Source organism: Podarcis tiliguerta, assembly GCF_965153285.1.
Source record: "Podarcis tiliguerta genome assembly, chromosome: 10".
NCBI classification, from domain to species: Eukaryota; Metazoa; Chordata; class Lepidosauria; order Squamata; family Lacertidae; genus Podarcis; species Podarcis tiliguerta.
In genome coordinates, this window is record NC_139543.1 from 15,653,546 (window position 1) to 15,681,004 (window position 27,459).

At 45.1% G+C, this 27,459-nt stretch overlaps 2 protein-coding genes across 2 annotated transcripts; both read right to left on the minus strand.

The window, feature by feature from the left end:
• Window positions 1-1,612: 1,612 nt before the first annotated feature.
• LOC310658216 (phospholipase A2 inhibitor and Ly6/PLAUR domain-containing protein-like) lies at window positions 1,613-13,388 on the minus strand. The gene is made up of 5 exons (XM_083400088.1): window positions 13,258-13,388; window positions 9,527-9,649; window positions 8,373-8,528; window positions 4,222-4,362; window positions 1,613-2,337 (listed from the first exon to the last, which is right to left on the minus strand). Exons 1-5 carry the CDS (start codon window positions 13,304-13,306, stop codon window positions 2,120-2,122), a joined length of 687 nt encoding a protein of 228 aa, XP_083256214.1. The 5' UTR covers window positions 13,307-13,388; the 3' UTR covers window positions 1,613-2,119.
• Window positions 13,389-23,305: 9,917 nt separating this feature from the next.
• Window positions 23,306-27,137, minus strand: LOC310658198 (secreted frizzled-related protein 2-like). Its single transcript, XM_083400058.1, has 4 exons — window positions 26,839-27,137; window positions 26,412-26,581; window positions 23,895-23,987; window positions 23,306-23,739 (listed from the first exon to the last, which is right to left on the minus strand). The coding sequence occupies exons 1-4, from the start codon at window positions 27,111-27,113 to the stop codon at window positions 23,429-23,431; spliced, it is 849 nt and encodes a 282-aa protein (XP_083256184.1). The 5' UTR covers window positions 27,114-27,137; the 3' UTR covers window positions 23,306-23,428.
• Window positions 27,138-27,459: the final 322 nt, after the last annotated feature.

A 27,459-nucleotide genomic window follows, 5' to 3' on the forward strand; every position in this document is an offset into this window, starting at 1 on the left:
GAAAAAAGAGAAAATGCATGTATTTTTGTAAACAAAAAAAATCTAAGTGTACAGATGTCTTCTAAAAGTCAGATAGTTGTTTCTTTCCTTGACATCTGATGGGAGGGTGTTTAGTATGGCATACCCTCCAACATTTCTCCAATGAAAATAAGGAGGTCCTTATCAATCAATCAATACCCTGCCCATCTGCCTGGATTGCTCCAGCCATTCTGGGTGGCTTCCAATGTATATAAAAACATAAAACATTTTTTAAAAAACATTCCCTATACAGGGCTGCTTTCAGATTGTCTTCTAAAGGTTGTATAGTTACTTATCTCCTTGGCTCAAGGGGTCGCATAACTCCAGACCCTCCAACATTTCTCCGATGAAAATAGGGACGTCCTAAGGAAAAGCGGGACATTCTGGGATCAAGTCAGAAACCAGGATAGCTTCTCTAAATCCAGAACCATCCCTGGAAAATAGGGACACTTGGAGGGTCTGTAAGATCCAGAAATTTCAAGCCACTAATCAACAAAAGGTTTTGAGTGGTGCTAATAATACAGACGCATACACAAAACCAGTGTGCGGGCGCTTCATACGTAAGTGTACAGACTAAGGGAGCCGCTTCTGGCTTCAGGTTTTAGCTGAGAAGGCTGAGAAACCACAGGTGTAAATCAAATTCAGATGCCAGAAACATCCCTCCCTGTTATCTGCTGTCTTGTGATGTGGTCCAGCTTCCAGGCTACAGGGCAGAAGTTGCTGTACTCTTGCAATACCACCCAAATCTGGCATGTAGCAAAAAGTATAACATAGAGATACAGTGGTACCTCAGGTTACATACGCTTCAGGTTACAGACTCCGCTAACCCAGAAATAGTGCTTCAGGTTAAGAACTTTGCTTCAGGATGAGAACAGAAATCATGCTCCGGAGGCGCGGCAGTAGCAGGAGGCCCCATTTTAGCTAAAGTGGTGCTTCAAGTTAAGAACAATTTCAGGTTAAGTACGGATCTCCCGAATGAATTAAGTACTTAACCCGAGGTACCACTGTATAAAAACAGGGCTGGTTCTGACATGGTCCCAGGCTGCTATCCTGTTGAACCTTTTGGGAACTCAGTGCTGCTTCCTGTGGTCTCCCATCTAAACATCAGTGAGGTTCAAACACAGATATTTTTAACAAGGCTATAGCATCAGACACCACATGAACGGGCCATACCTATTTACTCAGGTGAGCCTAGTTTCATCCTAAACATTTTATACATGGTCCAGGGATGAACCAGGCTGAAGTTTGATTCTGAGAACCCACAACATGTGGAATGATCCAATTTGGGGCCATGAGCAAATAGAAATGGACATGAATTTCATGCCAAGTCCGAACTTACGGGCTCCGTAAAAATACTTTAAAGCAATTGGATCAATTAAGAGCATTTTCCAGCTATTTTACAAGCCCCTTTAGTTAACACAAATCTCTTTCCCTGTGTTTCAGCATGAAGTAACTAAAATGTGAAGTACAACTGATAATTGTTGCAACCTATCAAACAATCATATTGATTGGAAATCCAAAAAGGAGGCTGTAAAACACAGAGAGAAGGTTCATAACCTCCCCAAAGCTTAAACAAACAAGAAACGAATCGATATTCCCGGGTTTCGTTTTTTATTTTACTATTGATTTTGCTATTTAACAGATCGGTCAGACAGAAGAATGGGTAAGGAGCCAAATTGTTAATCAATCAAATGTTTAATCAGTTTGCCATTGTTGTTAAATGTCAATTAGGTGTTGGCACATATTCCTTTAGAACATGCAGGTGAAAGCTGATGTAGACTGAGGACGGACTTGCATTGGCTTTAGTGCTTGGTGTTGATGACATGAATGTTACCTGCTTAGTTCATCTGGCGAAAGTCCAAAGTCTGGGAAACAGGAGAGGAAAGCACTCTACTCAGTCTTTAGTACACCTGCGGCTGCAATTCTCACTTTCATTGATAGGTTGATCGATTAACTGGAATCAACGGTTGCCCCTTAGTCCTGAACATGCAAAAGAGCAAATGCTCAGGTAATCCAGTTATGCTAAGAGAGAGTTGTCAAGCTTTTAACACAAGCCTCAGCTTAGCACCTCCATCCATTTGTTAATGCAACAGATCCTAAGTTAAGAACAGAGCTTCATGAGAAAAAAGCCAACAACGGCGGAAAGGAGGAATCCAGATGGTCCAAGAGGCATATTGGCTGTGCTGCTGGAGGCTGCTCTGCATTCCAGGTTTGTGATGGCCGAACTTATCCCGGTAAATGTTGCTGCCCCTCCCAAAATAGGAGCGCACACGGCAGGTGTAGCACAACCCTTCATAGCAACTTTCCCGGTAGCTTCACCTGGTATTGGAAAGAGAGAATATACGTAATAAGGTGGTTGTCTTTGCAGAACTTGATAGAGTGACAGGAAAGATTCGAAATCGACAAGATCAGAGATTTACAGAAGATTGGGAAAAGTTTACAGAGTATATGCGTAATTTAAGTGAAAAACAAATAACGCTTGTAAGCTTTAGTGAAGCTCTGTAAAAAAGAAATGTTTGAATTTGAGTGAAATAAGATTTAATATACAAATAATGGATGAGACTTCAGAAATGTGTAAGAAATTAAGAAGGGAGGGAGTACCAGTCAAGTTGAGGGAAGTCAAAAAAAGAGAGATTGGATGTAAAAAAGATGTATGAATTGTATTAATTTGTTTTATTTGTAAATTGAATAAAAATATATTTTAAAAAATAAAAAATAAGGTGGTTGTCAGCCACAAGAGGGCGGCAGTTGATCATCTAAAGATCCACCCCCTCACTCTTATATTTCAAGAGCAGAACGCAGATTTTCTGGGAATTTTTATTTTGTTCGGATAGACTGATATCCTGCCTCTTTCCTAAAAGTTGCAAGGCAGCTCACAATCAAATGCAATACTACAACAATGTAGAACAGAATAATATTTATTGTGTTGGTTTATACACGGGTGGCGCTGTGGTGTAAACCACTGAGCCTTGGGCTTGCCGGTTGGAAGGTCGGCCGTTTGAAACCCCACAACAGGGTGAGTTCCCATTGCTCTGCCCCAGCTTCTGCCAACCTAGCAGTTCAAAAGTGCAAGTAGATAAATAGGTACCACTCCAGCAGGAAGGTAAACGGCGTTTCCGTGCGCTGCTCTGATTTCACCAGAAGCGGCTTAGTCATGCTGGCCACATGACCTGGAAAAACTGTCTGCAGACAAATGTCAGCTCCCTTGGCCTGTAAAGCGAGATGAGCGCCACAACCCCAGAGTTGTTTGTGACTGGACTTAACTGTCTGGGGTCCTTTACAGGTAGGTAGCCGTGTTGGTCTGCCATAGTTGAAACAAAATTAAAAAATTCCTTCCAGTAGCACCTTAGAGACCAACTAAGTTAGTTATTGGTATGAGCTTTTGTGTGCAGTACCTTTACCTTTACCTTTTTTATAGTAGGGTTGCCATATTTGAAGAAGTAAAAATCTGGACACAAGTTGCTTTAAAAACAACAGTACAGCAAACAAAAACAACAATGCAGTAGACATCAGAATCAACAGAACAGAACAGCCCATAATCAAAGGAACAACCTTGGTGCCTTGGCTAATTCAGCTGATATCTCATGCTTAATTGGAAGTTAAATAAATTCAGTCCTTTCCCCACTGCTAAGCAAGTGATGAGTCTGGGTAGAGCTTACATGTTTTGGAAGGAAGGTGGGATATAAATGTAATAATTTTAAAAAATAAAATAAAATTAGAATTTCATTTGCAGCGAAACCAAAAGAGAATTTGTTCCCGTGGGCATAAATTGACATGGGAAGCTGACAGCCATCTGTTTCATTCAGCCGCACAGTAAAGAGAATTTACCACTGTTTTGCTCCCCCATATTTCTGATCTGATGAGGTAGGACTAATACAAAAGTTTGAGGGGGCCCTGGCAAGTGCCTGCTGGCACTATTCTTTGTTGGTGGACCCATACTTGGTGAGGTGGTGGTAGAAGGTGGCAGCAGCAATATTCCAAAAAGAATCAGGCAATTGGGTCCAACTGCCATTTTCGTTTCCAACAGCGCTCCCACTATGGCATTGTTCCAAGGCATCGAGGGAAATGTAAAGAGTCTGAACTTCTTGAAGTGCCATGCCAGATATTTTTTTAAGGCATCTGAACTGAGTTTATGATATGAAGATAATGAGCGATGTCCAAAAGAAACCAAACCAGATGCATGCATGGGAATGAATAAATTACCTGTATGTATGAATCCAGCTAAGTCAATGCAATGAGATTCAGATCCAACACAGTCCACTGTTTCATCACTGCATGAATCAGAAAAGGAAGCATAGCAGGCTGGGCAGCGAAGGCCGTTGAGTTTGGTCTCCAAACGCTTCACTGAACCAACAGAGAAAAAGTCAACTTCCTGAGAACATTACTGGGTGCTGCAAATATAACTGTGTTGCGCAGTAGCGTGAGAAAAAGAGTTGTAAAGTACGACTAATAATAATTTAATAATTTATAATAATTTTATTATTCATACCCCGCCCATCTGGCTGGGTTTCCCCAGCCACTTTGAATCATAGAATCATAGAATCATAGAATCATAGAGTTGGAAGAGACCACAAGGGTCATCGAGTCCAACCCCCTGCCAAGCAGGAAACACCATTAGAGCACTCCTGACATATGGTTGTCAAGCCTCTGCTTAAAGACCTCCAAAGAAGGAGACTCCACCACACTCCTTGGCAGCAAATTCCACTGTCGAACAGCTCTTACTGTCAGGAAGTTCTTCCTAAGGTTTAGGTGGAATCTTCTTTCTTGTAGTTTGGATCCATTGCTCCGTGTCCGCTTCTCTGGAGCAGCAGAAAACAACCTTTCTCCCTCCTCTATGTGACATCCTTTTATATATTTGAACATGGCTATCATATCACCCCTTAACCTCCTCTTCTCCAGGCTAAACATGCCCAGCTCCCTTAGCCGTTCCTCATAAGGCATCGTTTCCAGGCCTTTGACCATTTTGGTTGCCCTCCTCTGTACACGTTCCAACCCAATATTAAAAACAATACAGCGTCAGACATTAAAAACTTCCCAAAACAGGGCCACCTTCAGTTGTCTTTTAAAAGTAAAATAGTTGTTTATTGCCTTGATATCTGCTGGGACATGGGTGGCGCTGTGGGTTAAACCACAGAGCCTAGGACTTGCTGATCAGAAGGTTGGCGGTTCGAATCCCTGCAACGGGGTGAGCTCCTGTGGCTTGGTCCCTGCTCCTGCCAACCTAGCAGTTTGAAAGCACGTCAAAGTGCAAGTAGATAAATAGGTACCGCTCAAGCGGAAAGGTAAACAGCGTTTCCGTGCACTGCTCTGCTTCTCCAGAAGCGGCTTAGTCATGCTGGCCACATGACCCGAAAGCTGTACGCCGGCTCCCTCGGCCAATAAAGCGAGATGAGCACAGCAACCCCAGAGTCGGCCACAACTGGACCTAACGGTCAGGGGTCCCTTTACCTTTACCTAATAATTCTGGGCAGCTTCCAACCGAATATTAAAAACAATACAGCATCAGACATTAAAAACTTCCTGAAACAGGGCTGCCTTCAGTTGTCTTTTAAAAGTAAAATAGTTGTTTATTGCCTTGACATCTGCCGGGAGGGCATTCCACAGGGCAGGCACCACTAATAATAATTTCTAGCTTACATTAAGCTAGAAATTCCAAGGAGGAGGAAACTGGCCAAGGGGACCCCATTTTCTGCCACTTCCCCATTGTTATAAGAAAAAACTGCTCCTTTTCCCTTATGGGGTACCCAAGAGCCAGTACAGAGTCCTTATGTAGGTTCTCTATCAGTAGGAGAAAATAACAGAGGCCAACCAGAGAATATTGAGAAGCAAGGTAGCTAGTAAGCCTGATCTTTATTAAACTGTTGCAGCAGGGTGCTCACACACACACACACACACCCCGCCACGCAGGAGGGAGGAGGAACCCAGAACATTGGTGTGCAAGCTCTTATACAGACTTTCGAAATTGCCACCCTGTAGCTCAAGACCACCCCAAAAACATCATACATACATCACTGAAGGGGCGGCCTACAGAATAAAACCTGTCTGCCAGGATACCTGATAATGGTCACTGTTTGCTTTTACCTGGGCATTCTGGCCATTCTTTTGTGATGGTAAATACCCGGTTCGTGAATCCAGGTCACAGGCTCACCCTATTCATACACAGATATGCCCTTAAGACAGGATTTGTGAGCAAAGAGACAATGGGGTGGTTTTCCCATTTCCTTCCTCCTTGCAGAGGTCAATTTGGGAGAGTCAAAATGGATTCAGGATTGTTCTCCTGTACTATTTCAGACACGTGGTTTATATACTTGTGTATGTGTTTGCCTTGTACATTTATGAACATTTACTTTATATATATATATATATATATATATGCTTTCGTAGATTTTCACGGGTACAGGAATGCAGGTTTTGGTGTCCTCGGGTGTCTTCCCGTGTAAAAGTTGGGGTGTCTAGGCGACGTTTCGACGAGGTCTCACTCGTCATCTTCAGGCTGGTGCTTTTCCAGTAACAAGAAGCCGAAAGCACCAGCCTGAAGATGACGAGTGAGACCTCGTCGAAACGTCGCCTAGACACCCCAACTTTTACACGGGAAGACACCCGAGGACACCAAAACCTGCATATATATATATATATATATATATATATATATGACCTCAGAATTCCTATAACACCATGTTGTGCGTAAAATGCACACTGGATACCAAGGCACATGCAGTACAAAGCAATCTCTTGGGATAGCAATGTTTTAGCCTAGCCAATGGAGCAGTGAGTGAACAGTGAGCTCCAGAAAGCCCTTGAGATGTTGTCTGAGGGTTATATATCTGATAAATACTAATAAAGGGAGAGGGGAAATGCCTCAGGCCAGCTTGTCCTGGCAACCGGACTTTAAACAAATTGGGTCCTCCCTTAAAGAGGGTACGTGTTGCAGTGAGACCTGGCAACCAAACCCTGTGTTGTGGGTGGGTATGATTGGATAGCCACAACACCCAATTGGTAGGTCCCTTGATGCTGGGTTTAATCAGGCCAATGGGACGCAAGCTAAACGGATCAAGGGACCTATATATACCCATGCACGTGACCCAGAGCTTCCTCTTTTGGTGCATGCATCAGAACACCTGCCCACCTCTACCTATATTTAGGGCTGCGTGCTTGACCTTGCTATGCCGTCGTGTGTCGTCTGTTGTTGGGACAGGGGCACGGCAGGAATTTCCCCCACTTGGCTGATTGGCTGGTGCCATTTGGGTTTCGCCTGCCGCATAGCAAATCATCACAACTTGTAAGGTTGCGGATAGGATCTGGTTCCGGTGATAGGGATGGAGGAACGCTCTCGCCATCCCTATGTGAAGGGTTTTCCATTAAAGGAATCCAGGGACTCAATGGTTTGGTCAACCCTGTGAGGAGGTTGTGCCCATGCCTGAGTCCAGGGGGATATCTGGGTGGTGGACATATCCTGTTCCCGGCTTTCCACTTATCCAGGTGTTCACCCTAGGCTGACCTATGCTGCTGCCCTGGGTCAGCTCTACCTGCAATGGTGCAGGGAGCTAGTCGAACCAGAGCCTATGCAACCACCCACTTGCTGTAATCAATAAACTTGTGACCAAAATTCTGCCAAAAACCAAACCAAAATTTCAGTCATGTCTGAATTTATTTAAGGGGGAGGTTTAAAGGTCTGAACATGCAAAAGCTCCAAAGGCATGTATACAGTTGGGTGTGCAAAATAATAATTAATTATTATTATTATTATTATTATTATTATTATTATTATTATTATTATTAATTTATTTGTACCCCGCCCATCTGGCTGGGTTTCCCCAGCCACTCTGGGCGGCTTCCATAGAAACCAAAAATACACTAAAATATTACAGATTAAAAACTTCCCTGAACAGGGCTGCCTTAAGATGTCTTCTAAATGTCAGGTAGTTATTTATCACTTTGACATCTGATAGGAGGGCGTTCCACAAGGCGGGCGCCACTACCGAGAAGGCCCTCTGCCTGGTTCCCTGTAGCTTTGCTTCTCGCAATGAGGGAACCGCCAGAAGGCCCTCGGCGCTGGACCTCAGTGTCCCGGCAGAACGAAGGAGGTGGAGATGCTCCTTCAGGTATACTGGGCCGAGGCCGTTTAGGGCTTTAAAGGTCAACACCAGCACTTTGAATTGTGCTCGGAAACGTACTGGGAGCCAATGTAGGTCTTTCAAGACCGGTGTTATGTGGTCTCAGCGTTCGCCCCCAGTCACCAGTCTAGCTGCTGCATTCTGGATTAGTTGTAGTTTCTGGGTCCTCTTCAAAGGTAGAGCGCATTGCAGTAGGGAACAGAAAAGGAACAGAAAAGGAAAATACAAAGTGATACCTACATTTAGCAGGAAAGACTGTATTGCAAGCATCCGTCTTACAGCAGGAAACACTGGTCCTCGATCTTCTCTTTTTACCCAAGTTAATATCAGCGGAACCGACTTCGCAGTAATTGGATGGAACACAGTTCTTAATAATGCCATTAACCTTTACATTTTCTGCAAGATAGTATGGGGAGAAAGATGTGAGACTTTCTATCAGATGATGAGGATAATGCACATAGCACAGAGGCTCAAAAGCCAATCATTTCTATAAAACCATATATTACTGAGAACTGGGAAAACTAAAGACCCCTGCTGTCAGCCCCCTCGCACAATGATACTATGTTTTTACAGATCTTAAAAAATAATTTTATTCTTATGTATTTCTTTACCACAATTACCTCCCAGCTTTTAAAAAAGGAGTTAGAAGCAGCACACATAATTAATCCCCTTTCTATTTCAACTTCACAAGGTAGATTAAGCTGAGAGTTAGCCCAACTCTCTAACCTCTGCGTCATACCGACTCCACCATCCCCTTCCCTGCCAATATTGCACTCTGAAACGCTTAACAAAATTAACCGTGGTGCAATAAAATAGAATGCAGCACAACAAAATACCAAAGTCTAAAACCACAGTCATTCTGCTGCTGTACCAAGCTGAGCTGAGCATGCCTTGGTTTAGTGTGTCGCCAGAGCCTGGACTCATGGTTTAGTTGTCTCCAGGCTAACCATGGTTTGTTGTAACCATGAGCTGTAACCATGGTTTGTCCTTTGTAAAAGTCCATGAGCTGATGGTCACCTAACAGTTCACTCCTCATCCCCAGTTACACCGGTTAGGATGGGATCTATCCCCCTGCCCCAGTGTAAATGGCTTACACTGGTGTAAACCTGGTGAATATTTTCCAGCCATATTTTCCTAGTTAGTATTGCTCTACCCAGTGTGAGTGCTTTTAAGAAGGAAAGTATTACACCCCTAGTTGACTGGTTCTGCTAAGGCAGAGAATTACCATGGAGAGAGGGGGCCACCACAGATGAGGCCCTTTAAAGAGTCATCTGCAGGCCTTCCAGTGGCAGAGGCACCAATAGTAAACCCTCACCAATACGCAGCAACAAATCATGGATGCATCCCACCGCTGACACACCAAAAAAAATCATCAAAAAAAAAATCATGAATACCTTCAAAAAGTTCACTTTCAAACAAAGTGATGCCACAGAAATTGTGGTCTTGGGGGCAAGTCACCACTTCACCAGTGCAGTTTTGGCCTAGGCCTGTGCAAGCTTCACATTGTAAAGCAGTCGCTGGAAAAGGAAAAGGAAAAAGAAAGGAAATATATTATGTCAGCTGGTTTTACTAGTTTCCTATGATTTCTTTGTACCTCCCTCTGTTTTTCCAGGGAAGGAAATGTCCGGACCTAAATAGCTTTAAAGGATGAAGTTTCCTCTCAGACCAGATGCACTTGTCTGACAGGATCAAAACCAGTCCCCATACTTAAGTTATGGGTGTGTGTACACAGTTTCACATGCTTTTGAGAAGGGGGGGGGGGTGGAATGTAGACTGGGTATAATTAATTCCTAGGATTTGCATAAACTTAAAGCTATACAAGCCAAGATACAGAGGACATCTACTAAGCTCACATATATTAGGAAAACACCTTGAGGTGCTTCTTTTGATTTTCATCAGTTTCAGAGACAGGGGATGAGTTCCACCACCGTCTGTCTCTTAAGTTGACTTGACCACATCGCCAATAGCCAAAACCTGCTCACCTGGTTCACATACCTGTTCAGCAACAGCTAAGAAACATTTTTGCTGGCTTTGGGTGAGTCATTGTTTCTAAATTTAGGCTAATCCGCCGGGTTGCTGACAGAACTGTGTATAACTCTTAAGCTTCAAAACAAAGCAAATTACCTTAAGTCTTGCAGGGGGAAAGTCGCATCCTGAGACCGGCGACGTTTTGTAAATAAGGTATGTTTGCATGAATTTGCATAATTTATTCTGCACAGGGCCAGCCCAGAACATGTTTGTGGCCTGAGGCAATGGTGCCTCCACCATTCTATGCGTGGAGGACAATTGGAATGGTAGTTAATTCAATGCTAACCATGGGCCAGTGTTTCCTAATGTGCCTGAAGGCAATAGGTTTTTCCTAGGGGGGTGAAGGTCGGGCTGTATGGCATACACAGCTCTACAAAGCAGTTTAAGAAGCAACAAAGTGATAAACCATTGACTTCAAAACAGATGCAGAGATAACCATGTGGCTGTTCACTCCATGTTTCTTGCTGAAACACACACATATACACATGATGCAATATATAATAACTGGAATGTATTGTCTTTTAGAAAATTAGGAACATAACAACATATGAAGACTGGATTGCACCAGAAGTCTACCTAGTCCCATATACTGCTTCTCAAAGTGCCTGACCAGCACCTGGCTAACTCCACAAACAGAGTGTGAAGGCTATAACCCCACTCCGTAGTACAGTGGTACCTCGGATTACAGACACTTCAGGTTACAGATGCTTCAGGTTACAGACTCCGCTAACCCAGAAACAGTACTGGTTTAAGAACTTTGCTTCAGGATGAGAATAGAAATCACGTGGCGGCAGTGGGAGGCCCCATTAGCTAAAGTGGTACGGTAAAGGTAAAGGGACCCCTGACCATTAGGTCCAGTTGTGGCTGACTCTGGGGTTGCGGCACTCATCTCGCTTTATTGGCCGAGGGAGCCGGCGTACAGCTTCCGGGTCATGTGGCCAGCATGACTAAGCCGCTTCTGGTGAACCAGAGCAGCGCACGGAAATGCAATTTACCTTCCCGCCGGAGTGGTACCTATTTATCTACTTGCACTTTGATGTGCTTTCGAACTGCTAGGTTGGCAGGAGCAGGGACCAAGCAACAGGAGCTCAGCCCGTCGCGGGGATTTGAACCGCCGACCTTCTGATCGGCAAGTCCTAGGCTCTGTGGTTTAACCCACAGTGTCACCTGCGTCCCCAGCTAAAGTGGTACCTCAGGTTAAGAACTGTTTCAGGTTAAGAACGGACCTCCAGAACGAATTAAGTACTTAACCCGAGGTACCACTGTATTCAGCGGCATCCTATTGCAGAATCTGGAAGTTATATTTAGCCAGTAAAATAACAGCGCAATCCTAAGGAGGCGGTGGCAGAGGAACTGCACCAGCAAGGACAGAAGGTAGAGGGATGAATTTTCCATTTTCTCTACCATTTAAACCAGGGGTCAGCAAACGTTTTCAGCAGGGGGCCGGACTATAAGCCGCTCCCCCACGACTCTCCCCTCCCTTCTCCACAGCACCGGACGAGCCCTGGTGGCTGCTTACCTGTGTCTTGTGAGTGGCAGGGGCTGGTGGCGACGGGACGATGAGGAGTGCACGAAAGGGCTCTGGAGAGGGGCTGCTTAAAATGGCGGCCGCTCAAGCGCTGCTGCTACTGGCACCAACAAAGCCCAGCCCCCTTCCTCCTCTAGGCAGGGCAGGGAGCGATTCCCGGACCGTCCGAAGGCCAGATCCAGAAGGCAATTGGACCTGATCCGACCCGAGGGCCTTAGTTTGCCGACCCATGAGTTAAAGTAATGAGAAGCAAAATACACCGGCTCCAAAGCCTCAGGTCCTTTTTTTGACATTTCCAGGGGCATATCAGGGAACTGAGAGGTCTCTCCTGACTGCCCTCCATAAAGCTCATTTTCAGGACCATCACCACCAGTGATACAGTAATGACCCACCATTCTCCGCTGCTAAACTGGGGAGGTCTCCCTCTCTGCCCATTTGACCCCCACCCCTCCGCCCCCCGCCAGTGGAGAGGCAGGTTCCCAACATCCAACAGCTCATTGGTTGCTCCGTTTGGAAGCTTAGAATTAATTTCTAACTGAGTTTGTATACTTTAGGTAAAATTAAGGTATAGAAAAGCTCACAACATGGTGAGTTGCACTGGATATTGGGGGAAGGAACGGGCAGAAGGAAGAGATGGGTCCACTTTCCTTCTATTCACCATTTTTGAAATAAAACATTGTTTCTTATGAGTGATCTTGTCCTGGAGCTGTTCATAATTTCCAGAGTTGGTTTTTTTTTTTTTTTAAACATTAATGAAATAAAACTTAATGGAAGCTGGGGCATAAAATATTCCAGACATTCAGGGGAGGAGGGGAATGTTCTTTGCGACACAATATGTTTCCAATAGGTAGAAATTACACTCACACAAGTATATTATATTATATTATTATATTATATTATATTTATTATATTATATTATATTATATTATAAAATTAGCATTAAATTAGCAGGGGAGGCAGTCAGGTTATCATATCTTCCCAGCTACGATTTTTATGTTGGAAAGCCCTCAAAATAAGTTCAGTTCTCGGAAAAGATTGTGGCAGGGATTTAGGGAGAACAATTGGTTTAGTTCAGCAGTGAAACTGCTGCTGTCTATATCTCACATATCTCTGTCAATGGCTGCATTGTTGGCATAAAAGCCACACAGGACTCGGGAGCTAGCTACATTCCAGGAAAGAGATACATCCAGATTCAGAAATGAGAAACATACAATTATCTCCTGTAAAGCTATAATATTCTAAAGCAAACAGCATTAAGTACGTACAGGGGATATTTAAAGAAAAGGGTGTCAGAAAATCCTTGCTTCTAAAGCAGACACATGCAAACATACATATACATAAGCACAATCGGACGCCCCAGCTGCAACAAAACATGTCTATCCCATATTGTGATACAGCCACATCGAGCGCTGTAGCTCTCAACTGGCTTGACTTTACCACAAAAGGTCCACACTTCCATTGTCTTCCAGAGAGATGGATGCTGCCAATAATATTATGCCCACACCCAGATATAGATATAGATGCTCCAGCTAGAGATGTAACTCTACCCGCATTGGATGGGATACTCACCTCTGGCTATGAGTGCTGAGAGGAAGCAAAGGCCAAGGAAGATCTGCATTGCTGCTGGGTGAGAAGTGGGTTGAGTCTCTGATGAAGCCAACTCTTCAGATGGGAGTTATAGTCATGTCAACAATTACTGCCTAGGAGGGAGGAGCATTTAAAAGCATCCCTCCTCAAGGCCACATTGGAGAGGAAGTTGAGCAAGGAAGGCTCATCAGTTACATTTTTTCTCTCTCTTTCTGTCACCCTCATCCTTCCTCCACGGAGCCCGAGTGGGGTGTGCATTTGCGCCATGTTATCCTGACAACAAGGGACGCGGGTGGCGCTGTGGGTTAAACCACAGAGCCTAGGACTTGCTGATCAGAAGGTTGGCGGTTCGAATCTCCGCAACGGGGTGAGCTCCCGTTGCTCGGTCCCAGCTCCTGCCAAACTAGCAGTTCGAAAGCACATCAAAGTGCAAGTAGATAAATAGGTACCGCTCTAGCGGGAAGGTAAACGGTGTTTCCGTGCGCTGCTCTGGTTCGCCAGAAGCGGCTTAGTCATGCTGGCCACATGACCCAGAAGCTGTACGCCGGCTCCCTCGGCCAATAAAGCGAGATGAGCGCCGCAACCACAGAGTCGGCCATGACATTTTTGTTTAGGCATGTCCAGTGCTTTTTTCGGGGTGGGGGGACAGGGGACGCATACCCCTAAACATTTTGTGCATCTAAATTTGGCCTCATTGAGGGGCAGTATTTCAATATGAGTAGGAAAATGAGAGTACCCCTAAACTTTTTTTTAGGGGGGGGGAAGCACTGGGCATGTCTCTCCAGACACATAGCTGTAGGTGTGTTTTAATTTATTTTACTGTTCATTTTAATTATCTTTAATTGTTTTTAATTGTTTTTATTGATCATTTTAATATTTCTTATAAACTACCGGTACTTTGTGATTTTACTGCAATCAAGCAGTATATCCATTTAGATGATAAAGGTAAAGGTACCCCTGCCCGTACGGGCCAGTCTTGACAGACTCTAGGGTTGTGCGCCCATCTCACTCAAAGAGGCCAAGGGCCAGCGCTGTCCGAAGACACTTCCGGGTCACGTGGCCAGCGTGACATCGCTGCTCTGGCGAGCCAGAGCTGCACACGGAAACGCCGTTTACCTTCCCGCTAGTAAGCGGTCCCTATTTATCTACTTGCACCCGGGGGTGCTTTCGAACTGCTAGGTTGGCAGGTGCTGGGACCAAACAGCGGGAGCGCACCCCGCCGCGGGGATTCGAACCGCCGACCTTTCGATCGGCAAGCCCTAGGCACTGAGGCTTTAACCCACAGCGCCACCCGCGTCCCTGTATTTAGATGATAGCTAGATAGAATTCTTCCTGAGGATTCCAGCTTCCCCCCTACAGCCCTGATGTGTTTGCCATCTGAACGGTGCAAAAAGTGATGGAACAGTGTAACGCTATTACTGAGTTATTCCCATTAAGGCAATAACTGCCCAGAGTCTTCAGCTTGAAAAAATGAATGCGGATAGCCAGAGATCTTCAGGTGATGTCTCTTAATGGGATCCAAGAGTCAGGCAGGCTTGGCTATACTTTTCTTTTGTTAGGGAGATTAGATGCTCTCTCAGTAGCTAGGAAATAGCTGGAGGGTTTTGCATTCTTTTGTTTCATATTTTTTTTATAAATAATTTTTATTAATTTACAACAAAAACAAATCACACAATAATTTCACATCCAATTTTCACAAGATCTTTCTTTTCTGGACTTCCTTCAGCTTTTCCGTAAATCATTCGTAGTCATTATTAATTTACGCATTTCTTAAGCTTGTATTGTCATTATTTAAACCTTTCTTTTTCTATTCCCTTTTAACAATACTTCTTGCGTTTCACAGGGCTTTTTAAAATCCCTCTAGCGTTATTTGACCCTCACTTATATTCTCTAGATATTCCACAATTTTTCCCCAGTCTTCTGTGAACTTTTGGTCTCTTAAGTATCTGATCTTCCCAGTCAATTTATCCAACTCAGCATAGTCTAACAGCTTCCTTCTCCATTCTTCCATTGTCGGTATTTCCTGTTGTTTCAATTTCTGAGCTAGTAACATACTTGCAGCTGCATTCTTTTGTTTCAAACTGGGGCATACTTTTTGCGTGCTGAGATCCCCCAAACACCCATAGCCCAATAACTCACACATCACACATTAATTTTTGTTTAAGGTTTTTGGCATAATTTTGGCCACAACTTTATTCAACATACAAATTGTGAGTGGTTGCTTAGTTAAGACTAGCTGTCCCCCCCGCCTTTGGGGACAGCACTGACTTCCGGATTCCAGCGGAAGACAGTGTGGAGGAACAAGATCAGGGATAACTGGAGCTGCGACACAGACCCTCAGCTTCTCCCCGCATGCTCCTAGGGGCAATACGCAGCCCAAACCCGATTCCAGGGGTTTGGACGAAAGGATGGTAAGCCCCTGAATTCCTTTAACGGAATTCCCGTGCAGCAGCAGCTCTGGAGGGGCAGGCACAGCCAATCCATACCCCTCCACCAACCAATTTAAACCAATGCCTAACCGCCAACCTTACAAGTTGTGACGATTTGCTACGCAGTAGGCGAAAACCAGATGGCACACACTAATCAGCCAAATGGAAAAATTCCTACCAGGCCCTCGCATCAAAGCGAACGACCCCTAGACAGGCATAGCAAGGTCAAGGCGCAAGCCCAAACAAGGGAGGGCGGGCGGGCGATCCGATGCCCACAGCGAAAGAGAAAGCAGCTTGCTGTGGGCCAGACTTAAATATCCTCTGATCCCACCCCCAAATTGGCAACATGCAATTTGCCCCAGCAACAACACAACCAATCCACGCCAGGCCCCTTGCTTCAATTCTGCCTGGCAATTACAGGGTGCTTGTCTGGTCCCAGCCGCAACACGTGCTCTCCCTTAGTGAGAACACGCTTTCTCCCCAATCCCACCAACCCAGCTAAGGGTTAATGCTGTATATACAGGGGGGAAAGGCACTGCAGTTTTTTTAGACATGGGAAAGGACTGACCTGAGTTCTGGATCTCTATAATGGAAGAGTTGACCTGGGAGCAGTGGAATTCGCTGGTTGTATGTGTTAAGTTGTGCTTCTGCCTAGGCCCAACTCCTCTGGAAGCTGTCCTCAGTTTGTACATTTGTGGATAAATTCAAATATTATAGAACTGTTCCCCCCGCTCCCAAAGGAAACAAAATCCAGGTAGGTGTTGTTCCCCTAGAGCCTGGAAGCACATAGAACAAGACTACAGACCATTCACTACCCAATGTTAAGATCAGAATCCTGTTTGCTGTCTTAAAGGCGAGCACATTTAAATTCTCATGGCCGCCAGTCCATTTTGGAAGATGCAATTGCACATTTAATGGACTGCGGTCCATGGAAGCTTGTGTCATAATGAAGTGGTTATCCCTGATGGTTTCACAAGGCCCATTTGTGGTTTTACTGCAACCCCTCCAGACATTGAATTATACTGCTAAGAGGATGGCAACTGGATCCTAGTTAATAATAATAATATGCCACCCATCTGACTGGGTTGCCCCAGCCACTTGAGGCGGCTTCCAGAAACTTACATGACACACAGTTGTGTGTTCCTTTCATAGAATTATAGAGCTGGAAGGGATCATTCCAGCAGGAGATGATAGATTAATAGATGATAGATAGATAGATAGATAGATAGATAGATAGATAGATAGATAGATAGATATAGATAGATCCAGTTTAGGCTGGAAGAGCAACAGCAGGAGAGACTGCTTATCTCTTTACCTTTTCCCAAAACAATCGTTCCCATGCTGATTTTCTCCCCAAGGCAGAAAGATATGGGGACCAGGAGCATCCATCTTAACAATGGTCAAATAGATGTCTCCAATAACTCCATGTGCAAGATATGAGGGCAATAGCGGCCCCCACTCCTTCCTCTGAATTGTGAAACACATTGGCCAGGACAGCAAGCTACGAACCACAAGCCTCCAGGGCATGTGCGTAGCCAGGATTTATGTTGGGTGTTTGTATGTCAGAATTTATATTATGTGGGGGGCACAACCGAGCTATCTGTGACCCAATTGGTCAGTCGGCTAGGTATTTTTATTTATTTACTTGATGGGGGGCAGCTGGCGCCCTTGGCCCCCCCGGGTGGCGCTATGGTCTAAACCACTGAGCCTCTTGTGCTTGTCGATCGGAAGGTCGGTGGTTTGAATCCCCGTGATGGGGTAAGCTCCCGTTGCTCGGTCCCAACTCCTGCCAACCTAGCAGTTTGAAAGTACGCCAGTGCAAGTAGATAAATAGGTACCACTGTGGCGGGAAGCTAAATGGTTTCTGTCACGGTGTTCTGTTGCACCAGAAGCGGTTTACTCGTGCTGGCCGCATGACCCAGAAAGCTGTCTGTGGACAAACGTTGGCTCCCTCGGCATGAAACCGAGATGAGCGCTGCAACCTCATAGTTGCCTTTGACTGGACTTAATCGTCCAGGGGTCCTTTACCTTTACCAGCTACACCCATGCTCCAGGGCTGAATTCACAAGATGGCCTTAGGCCTGAACAAGATGAGATGCCAGAGACCTAGGATCAGATCTTTCATTTTCTTTGTGGAGGGACCTTAGATCAGGGGTGGAGAGCATGCTTTGCCTGCCCAAAGTCTGAGGTGCAGTCCTGGGTTCATTTGAAAGGGTTAGGCAGAGATAATAATAATAATAATAATAATAATAATAATAATAATAATAATACAAAATTATTTATACCCCGCCCATCTGGCTGGGTTTTCCCAGCCACTCTGGGCGGCTTCCAACAAAAGATTAAAAATACATTAAAACATCAGTCATTAAAAACTTCCCTAAACTGTATAAGGCAGCCTTACTGGGGTCCTGGATTTTTGTCCCTAATCGATTCCCTCCAGATGATGTTGATCTTCAATTCCCATCTGCCACAGGTAATGGGAGCTGAATTAAGCAACGTTTGGAGGGCACCAGAGCTGGCAAAGGCTGGACTAGCAAACCTCTCACTTCTTCTCGCTCTGTCTTCCACTACAGTGTTAGGCCAACTAAGTTACACTGGCACTGCTTCAAACCTGTAGTTAAGACGTTCCAGTGTAGCTATTAAGACCTAGGTGTAAAGAGCAATGAGTCACACACAGACTTCCTCTGCAACCAACAAACACAAGTAAACAAACTTCCCAACACAACATACAGCTACCTGCCTGTCTGCCTCCCACATAGAAAATTTGTCCCTGCGTTGAACAGGACCTTGTCATAAACATCTGGAAGGCCACACGTTCCCATCCCTGATTTTGAGCAATACTTTTTTATTGTTTATGTTAATCTTTCCCTTTTCTTTTCCCACCTGGCTTTCCTCCTTTCTCTTACGAAAGCCATTAAAGGGGGGGGGGGATAAATTAAATTAAAAATTGGCATTACATTGGCTACTTTCCAGTCCTCTGGTATGGAAGATGATCTGAGGGAAAAGTTAGAGGACATCAGCAACGTCATATTTGAGCTCTTGGGTGGATGCCATCAAGACCCAAAAATTTCTCTCGTTTTTATTTTATCTATTCTGAGGCCCCCGGTTGTAGGGCAGTCTATAAATTCAATAAAGAAAAACAAGCAAATAAATATTAGGCCTAGAACGTAGTCTCTCGTCATTTATTTATTTTATATATTCCAACCTATACCTGAGGGGGTATCAGGACAGTTCATGGAATAAAACCAAGATATAAAACCACAAAATTCATAATAAAAACTGTCTGCCTTAGTTCCACCAAACTCGTCTCTTTGTTGGGATGTTGGGATCTGTTGTGAAGACAGACACAAATAATTAATCTTGCTTCTTCACAATCTCCATATCCGAAATAAAGAAATAAATACCGACAAACTAAGCTTGCAAAAAAAGAGAGAGAACAGTTTTTGACATGACAGCCCTCTTCTGCTTTAGGCAGCAAAATCCCTTTTGTAAGCAGGAACACCCTTTGCTTGTTTCCAGATGCACGTAGAAGATGTTTGCAGCAGAGAGTCATTGCCTATCTACGGCTATTTCTCGTTTCCGGGGTTAATTTGGACTGTAATTGGAGCTGTGGTAAATTCCAAAGACAAATTCCACAAGGAAAAACTTCCGTTGTTGATATCTCCATGGATTCTTAACTAGCAAATATTTCATACATGCACAGGCAATTATTTGCCTGTCATAGATGTTGAATCTAGGAGTGTCAGGTGGGGCCTGGCTATAACAAAATATTGCAGTGTGAAATACGCTATAGACTGTTCAGGTTTCCAGTCAAGCCCTCTTCTAGAATATTCCATTTCTCAGTTCCAAGTTAGTTGGCATTCTGTGGTCAGAGAGACATTGCACACTTTTGTAAACCAACAAAATCTTATACACACACACACACACACACACACACACAATGTGCCCATTCTTCACTGGGATTAGTTTTTTTGTGGTACCTCTGAAGACTGTTTAACATTCTAAATATTTGCATACTTCTGCAAACCTTGGGGTCCCCTCAAGCTGGCTGGTATCTCCCTCTTGTATGTGGATTGTACTGTTTTGGCTACATAAAAACTGGCAACTGGAGAATGGAGTTTGGTATTATGTCTATTTATGCAAGTGGTGTCCGAACTGTTTCGTTGCGTTCCTAGTTGAAATGTGTTACCTGAAAACTTTGACTGAGGGGAGTGGGCCTCACAAATAAGAATCATTGCTTGATGTGCGTTAAAAAAAATAAAAATCCTACAGTAACTAATAGCTTTTGGGTCATTCTATCATTCTACAGAGCCTAGGGCTTGCCGATCAGAAGGTTGGCGGTTCGAATCCCCGTGACGGGGTGAGCTCCCGTTGCTCGGTCCCTGCTCCTGCCAACCTAGCAGTTCAAAAGCACATCAAGGTACAAATAGATAAATAGGTACCACTCTGGCAGGAAGGTAAACAGCGTTTCTGTGTGCTGCTCTAGTTCGCCAGAAGTGCCTTAGTCATGCTGGCCACATGACCCGGAAGCTGTTCGCCAGCTCCCTTGGCCAGTAAAGCGAGATGAGCACCGCAATCCCAGAGTCCTCCACGACTGGACCTAATGGTCAGGGGTCCCTTTACCTTTACTTTTACCATTCTGTAAATACAGAATCTACTTTTAATGTGGTAGTATGTGGTACAGTGGTACCTTGATTCTCAAATGCCTTGGTACTCAAACGCTTTGGTTCTCAAACACCAAAAACCTGGAAGTAAGTGTTCCGGTTTTGGAACGTTTTTCGGAAGCCGAACGTCTGATGTGGCTGCCGGCTATTGTTTACAGGGTGCCTGCACCAATCAGAAGCTGTGCCTTGGTTTTTGAACATTTTGGAAGTCAAATGGACTTCTGGAACAGATTTAAGTTTGGTGCTTTTGTTTTTGCTATTTATTTTGCGTTTTTGTTTTTGAGGCTTTTTCAGTTAATTAGTTTTTGTGACAAATTGTGTGACTGCAGAAATTGATAAAAGCCCCCCATCCAAAAAAGGACTATCATCAGTGCATGTAAGTTTTTTTAAAAAATTATTAAAAAATCATCTGCAGTACTGTCTTATTTATTTTATAGTACAGTATATTGATTATTATATTGATTATTTTGGGACGTGGGTGGCGCTGTGGGTTAAAGCCTCAGCGCCTAGGGCTTGCCGTTCGAAAGGTCGGCGGTTCAAATCCCCGCGGCGGGGTGCGCTCCCGTTGTTCGGTCCCAGCGCCTGCCAACCTAGCAGTTCGAAAGCACTCTTGGGTGCAAGTAGATAAATAGGGACCGCTTATTAGCGGGAAAGTAAACGGCGTTTCCGTGTGCGGCTCTGGCTTGCCAGAGCAGTGTTGTCACGCTGGCCACGTGACCCGGAAGTGTCTTCGGACAGCGCTGGCCCCTGGCCTCTTTGAGTGAGATGGGCGCACAACCCTAGAGTCTGTCAAGACTGGCCTGTACGGGCAGGGGTACCTTTACCTTTTATATTGATTATTGCTTTCATTTTATGGATCAATGGTCTCATTAGATACTAAAATTCAAGTTAAATTGCTGTTTTAGGGGTTGTTAAGTCTGGAACGGATTAGTCCATTTTGCTTTACTTTCTATGGGAAAGCGCACCTTGGTTTTAGAACGCTTTGGTTTTGGAACGGACTTCCAGAACGGATTAAGTTTGAGAACCAAGGTACCACTGTATATAGTTTTAAAGTCCAGCCCTGTACATCACTTTTATACTTGTGGAACGATATTGCTATTTCCTTTCCCCTCAAACTTCATATAAGCAGACGTAGTCAACATGGTTGACTTTGTGGCCAAGGACCACATACCTCAGAGGAAGGGTTTGCATAAAAATAGTGCGCTGGGCCCAGAAGACCTGAGCATTGCTCCTAAAAGCAGCAGAGCATTAATGCCATAAATGCCAACCACAAAGCAATGTAAGGGATGGCATTCTGAATCCCTTCCAGCCCCTGAACCCTTTTCATCCATATGATCCTCCCTCCCCCACCCCCCAAAAGGGGGAAAGGTTTAGGGAGACACATGTTGCATTAAGCCGATGGTAAAGGTATGCATAAATTGTAAATGCCAGCAAAACCACACATGTGATTAAACCCAAAGAAATCTAAATGCAGACACCTAAATCTAAAGAAGACCTCTTTAGGCTTGATGCATTTTATTAGCAATTTTATTATAGTTTTCTAAATATTATACAATATGATACAACCAAATGTTCTGAAGGCTTGCCGGCTTACCACAAGCAACTGCAACTAAAGTCACACCAGATACTTGTAGCACTTTAAGCATCACAGCTTCCCCCCACCCCCCAAAAAAGAATCCCGAGAACCATAGCTGAACCCCAGCAGAGCTAAAATTCCCAGCACCCTTAGGAAACTACAGTTCCCAGAATCCTTTGGCGGAAGTGTTGTGCTTTAAATATATAACGTGGATGTGATCCCACGGAAAATATTCAGAGTCCACAGCACAAGTAGACATTTATAACTGTTCTATCGCACTTCAGAAAGAGGTAAGGCTTGATGTTTGGTTTATGATACACTTGGATTTTACAAGACACCTTTTGACCTGACCCATTGCATCTATTATTCTGGGAATGGGAGCTCCAAATATGTGCACAGCCTAAGTCGTCCCAATGCAACTTCTCCATACATTTCAAAAAGGAACATACCTCAGTTACCTCAGGTTACATACGCTTCAGGTTACAGACTCCGCTAACCCAGAAATAGTACCTCGGGTTAAGAACTTTGCTTCAGGATGAGAACAGAAATCACGCGGTGGCGATGTGGCAGCAGCAGGAGGCCCCATTAGCTAAAGTGGTGCTTCAGGTTAAGAACAGTTTCAGGTTAAGAACGTACCTCTAGAGCAATTTAAGTTCTTAACCCAAGGTACCACTGTATTCATATGCCTTCCGTTCTATATTAGCTCCAGTGCCGGATTTACGTATAAGCTAAACAAGCTATAGCTTAGGGCTCCACTCTCTTGGGGGCGCCCAAAAAAATTAAAGGGGAAAAAAACTGGATGTGCATTTCCAAAATATAAGATAAAAATAAATAAAAATAAAACCTACATACAGCAACAGTGTTTTGTGTTGTGTAGGCTCCTATGATGTAAGTAATGGGCCCCGCCTGCTAGCCTGCTCCCTAAAATATCACTGGTTTGCTCATTTCTATATACAGTGGTACCTCGAGTTAAGTACTTAATTCATTCCGGAGATCCGTACTTAACCTGAAACTGTTCTTAACCTGAAGCACCACTTTAGCTAATGGGGCCTCCTGCTGCTGCCGCGCTGCCGGAGCCCAATTTCTGTTCTCATCCTGAAGCAAAGTTCTTAACCCAAGGTACTATTTCTGGATTAGCGGAGTCTGTAACCTGAAGCGTATGTAACCCGAGGTACCACTGTATAGGGTGCCTACATTCTGCATGGACTGGTTGCATGGCAACACATGCAAATGGCTTTAGATACCTATTAGGTCCATAAACTACCATATAGCATATATTCAACACAAAAAACAGCGACCATTTGTTGTTGACAAAGGACAGCTGGACATAGAAAGGGCCCCATTACCTTCTGTAGCTTATCAAACCTAAATCTGGCGCTGATTAGCTCCCTCCATTGAAGTGAATGGGCCTACTGAGAATATGCTGGGCCTTTGCTTGTGCTCTTGGATCAGCGGAGAATTCACGAATGCTGGAAAATGAAGAGTTACGCACATTTGCGATGCTTCAGTTTCTGCGTTGCCAGGGTCAGCCTGTAATCCCACTTCTGCCAGTGATACACTTGGTTGACAACAATGTTCATTTCCTCGGTGGTCCCCACAATGAGATACACCTTGGGACGGTGGGCATGGACCAGCTGCCGAGTACAGTTTTCGTTGATCAGAAACCACTGCTTAATCACACTGCGAGCATCGAAAGGCAAGAGCGAACCCTGGTTAATGAATTCCACCTGGCAGTCAAGGTCATATTCTTGAGCGCCGAAGGCCGGTCGTTTCCTGGACAGTTTCACCTTTGCGGCTGCAGAGAGAGAGAAAGAAAAATAATGTGTGTGTGTGTGTTGTGTGTGCAGCTTCTCTTGTATTAATATAGAAATTAAGAGAGAAGATGTTGTAGAATCTAGCAAGCCCCATCGCAGGGATGCCTCGATCCCAACTGTGCCAATAATAACTTACCAAAATTGCCGATACAAAAAATGTCCAGCACTTTCCTGCGCGTCAAGAGCTCATCAATGGCCGGGCAAGTCTGGCAGATAGGCTTTGGAAAGGCTGGCGGTAAGAGGAGAAAAATCCAATTTGTCACGGGGGCATGCACTTGATTCCCACAGAAAATAAACCTGTCATGTCTGGAGATCTCCTGAAGAATTCTCAGACATTTTTTGACAACTTGGAAGATAAAGCTGAGCTCGGGGCTCTGTATATTATAGGATAAGCCCTTAGAATCATAGAATTGTAGAGTTGGAAGGGACCAGGAGGGTCAGACTAGTCCGACCCCTTGCAGTGCAGGAATTTTTGGTCCAACGTGGGGCTCGAATCCATTGCCCTGAGATTAAGAAGCTCATGTTCTGCAGACAAAGCTATTCCAGTCAAATAGAACGCTTCAGCAGGACTCCATATGTGCCGATTGTTATATCTTAGGAATTATATCCAACAGCACAATATTTTTTTTTTAGATTAAAAGGCATTTTATTTATTTTTATTATTTCGAAAAAGTAACAATCATAAATAAATAAGAATAAAAAATGTGCACCCCACTACCAAGACCATTCCATTGTAACTATCCAACCTCCCAAAATTTCAACACCTCCTGCAATGGTTTGATCCCTTTTCGTTTTAACAGTACAGTGGTACCTCGGGTTAAGTACTTAATTCGTTCCGGAGGTCCATACTTAACCTGAAACTGTTCTTAACCTGAAGCACCACTTTAGCTAATGGGGCCTCCTGCTGCTGCCACGCGATTTCTGTTCTCATCCTGAAGCAAAGTTCTTAACCTGAAGCACTATTTCTGGGTTAGCGGAGTCTATAACCTGAAGCGTATGTATCCTGAAGTGTATGTAACCCGAGCTACCACTGGCAGCTAGACTGGTGACTGGGAGCAGCCGCCGAGACCATATAACACCAGTCTTGAAAGACCTTCATTGGCTCCCAGTACGTTTCCGAGCACAATTCGAAGTGTTGGTGCTGACCTTTAAAGCCCTAAACGGCCTCGGTCCAGTATATCTGAAGGAGCGTCTCCACCCCCATCATTCAGCCCGGACACTGAGGTCCAGCTCTGAGGGCCTTCTGGTGGTTCCCTCACTGCGAGAAGTGAGGTTACAGGGAACCAGGCAGAGGGCATTCTCGGTGGTGGCGCCAGCCCTGTGGAACGCCCTCCCAGCCGATGTCAAGGCAATAAGCAACTATTTTACTTTGAAAACACAACTGAAGGCGGCCGTGTTTAGCGAAGTTTTTAATGTTTGATGCCAGATGGGCAGGGTATAAATAATAAATTTATTATTATTATTATTATTATTATTATTGGAATTAGGGTTTGGTAGAGGAATTAGCTCAGAGGTAGAGCATCTGCTTTCCTGCTGCCAGTTCAGAGCAGACAATATTGAACTAGATGGTTCAATGGTCTGCAGCTTCTTTTGTTCTTTGTGATGGATTTAAGGCAGCCATTGCATTTAGGTTCATGGACTTAACTTAAATTCTTCACAATTCAATGTGTGATCCAAAATCAAGGTTTCCAGAGATAAATGGCAGTTTTCCGGTAAGCTCAGACATAGGCAAACTCTGGCCCTCCAGCTGTTTGGGACTACAATTCCCATGATCCCTAGCTAACAGGACTATTAGCAGGGATGATGGCAGTTGTAGTCCAGCAACATCTGGGGACCCAAGGTTGAGAAACCCTTAAACCCTTAAGCAAAATTCAAACACCAACAATATGGCAAAGGATATGATAAGCAATTGTGTCATTGTGCCACACACATGAGCAATCTGCCTACTGGGCAGCAAATTTTGCCCAGGAATTAGTGTTTGCTGGGCTGGTAATGAAATTTCAGGTCCTCACTGACAGAGGCACCAAAGGCACATTCAGAAAGACTCGCAAGAAAACAAACCACCCACAAGAGAGAAACCTTGCTGGGCAGTTGGGAGCGGGGGAAATAGTGAGCAAGGGAATCCCTTTCCAGCCATTTTCTCTCCATCACACCTTCCCAAAGCTTCTTTTCTAGAGCGGGAAAACATGCTTTCAGGGATGTAAAATATTAGCCCCTGAGAACTAAGCAGCACATTCAGCAAAGTCACTTCGAAGCAACCTTCCTGGGGGATGACAAGTGGGAGAGCACATTAAATATATATATATATAAAAATAAAATTTAAAAACGCAACAGAAAGCTAGCAAGCAAGAACAGAGAGGATGAGATTAGACCCAGCACAGGTGATGCTGCCAGCCTGCTGTGGGTCTGGGAACCTCAAGAGGAGAATGGTAGGATAGGAATGTACCAGTGTGTGAAACAATGGTATCTGGTGCCCAATAAAACTGGCAGCACAGAAGGCAGGGAGGCCATCAGTAAGCAGAGCCAGAGCAAGAGAAAACCAATTCTACTTTTGATCCCCTTATGAGTTCTGCAAGACAACAATGAGGAGAAGCATCACCCCACTAGACCCGTCGCAAGGACACGCAACCCAAACCCCCATATAAAGCTGTACCTCCGAGACCACGCTTAGCATCTTTGCCGAGGGATGCAAGACACGTGTCCTCATCTGCGGGGAACCGATCGCAGTCCAAACTGCCGGGCCAGGGGCGTCCTTGGCATTGCAAGACGGGAGCGCAGCTGTCGCGGACCGCAACGCACATGCTTCTGCAAGGCTGGATGAAGCTGTCGGGGAAGCAGGGCAGCTCTTAGGAGCAAAACACGCAGGCACGCCGCGCACGTCTGAAAGGGCACCGAGGGAGGCCGCCCGCCGGAGAGAAGGCTTCGAGGAAGAAGACGAGGCCTTCCTTCCCCATTTCCTCCCCAAGTCGAGGGCAGCCACCAGCTGTGCTGTCGGCGCCCTTCTCTCCCCCCCCCCCCGACTCGCATCTCCCGAGTTGAACGTGTGAACAGCCCACGCGGGTCCGGCCGCGGGTACTCACGTGTCCAAGCACACGGGTGCGAAGAGCGAGCAGAGGAAGATCCCCGCGTGCGGGTGGCAGCCGGTGCTGACGAGGCGCTGCCACGCGGCGGCTTTCCCCACGACCTCGGGCAAACCGACGTGACCCAGCAGGTTGGGCAGCCTCATCTCCGAGTAGCCGATGTCGTGGCACATGGCCATGTCCGTGGGGATGGCGACGCACTTGGTGGATAAGCCCAGGTCCAGCCCCGCCGCCCGGCGCAGGGCCAAGGCCAGCAGGACGGCCGCGGGGAGCATCGCTGGCGCCTCCGTAACGTGAGGATGCCTCGTAGAGTCAAAGGTCTCTTTGCAGATCTGAGCAAAGGTCAGGGTGTGGGGCGCTTTATATCTGCACGACCCCCACCCGCCAACCCCCAGGGCTCTGCTCCTTTTATCTGATGGAAACCCCCAAGGAAAAAAACAAACGTGTTTGCTTATAGCCCATTTAAATGATTTGATGGGATTAAGCCCGTGGTTCCCAAAGGGTGTGAATGGCAAAGAAACATTTAAACATTTCAGTGCGTCAAGAACAGAAAAGAGAAGCTGCTCAACCTCTCAACCTGAAGACCTCTTGGCCAAAGCGCCTTTATAATTCTTGATTCTT

Bases quoted from the DNA above. Each gene is read 5' to 3' on its own strand.
- LOC310658198 (XM_083400058.1), bottom strand. From the start codon at position 27,113: ATGCTCCCCGCGGCCGTCCTGCTGGCCTTGGCCCTGCGCCGGGCGGCG. The intron at 26,582-26,838 runs GTGAGTACCCGC...CTTCCCCGACAG, and splicing joins GCACCCGTGTGCTTGGACAC to CTTCATCCAGCCTTGCAGAA. The intron at 23,740-23,894 runs GTAAGTTATTAT...CTCTCTCTGCAG, and splicing joins TTTTTGTATCGGCAATTTTG to CCGCAAAGGTGAAACTGTCC.
- LOC310658216 (XM_083400088.1), bottom strand. From the start codon at position 13,306: ATGCAGATCTTCCTTGGCCTTTGCTTCCTCTCAGCACTCATAGCCAGA. The intron at 9,650-13,257 runs GTGAGTATCCCA...TTCCTTTTCCAG, and splicing joins CTCAGCACTCATAGCCAGAG to CGACTGCTTTACAATGTGAA. The intron at 8,529-9,526 runs GTATTCATGATT...ACTATCTTGCAG, and splicing joins TGAAAGTGAACTTTTTGAAG to AAAATGTAAAGGTTAATGGC.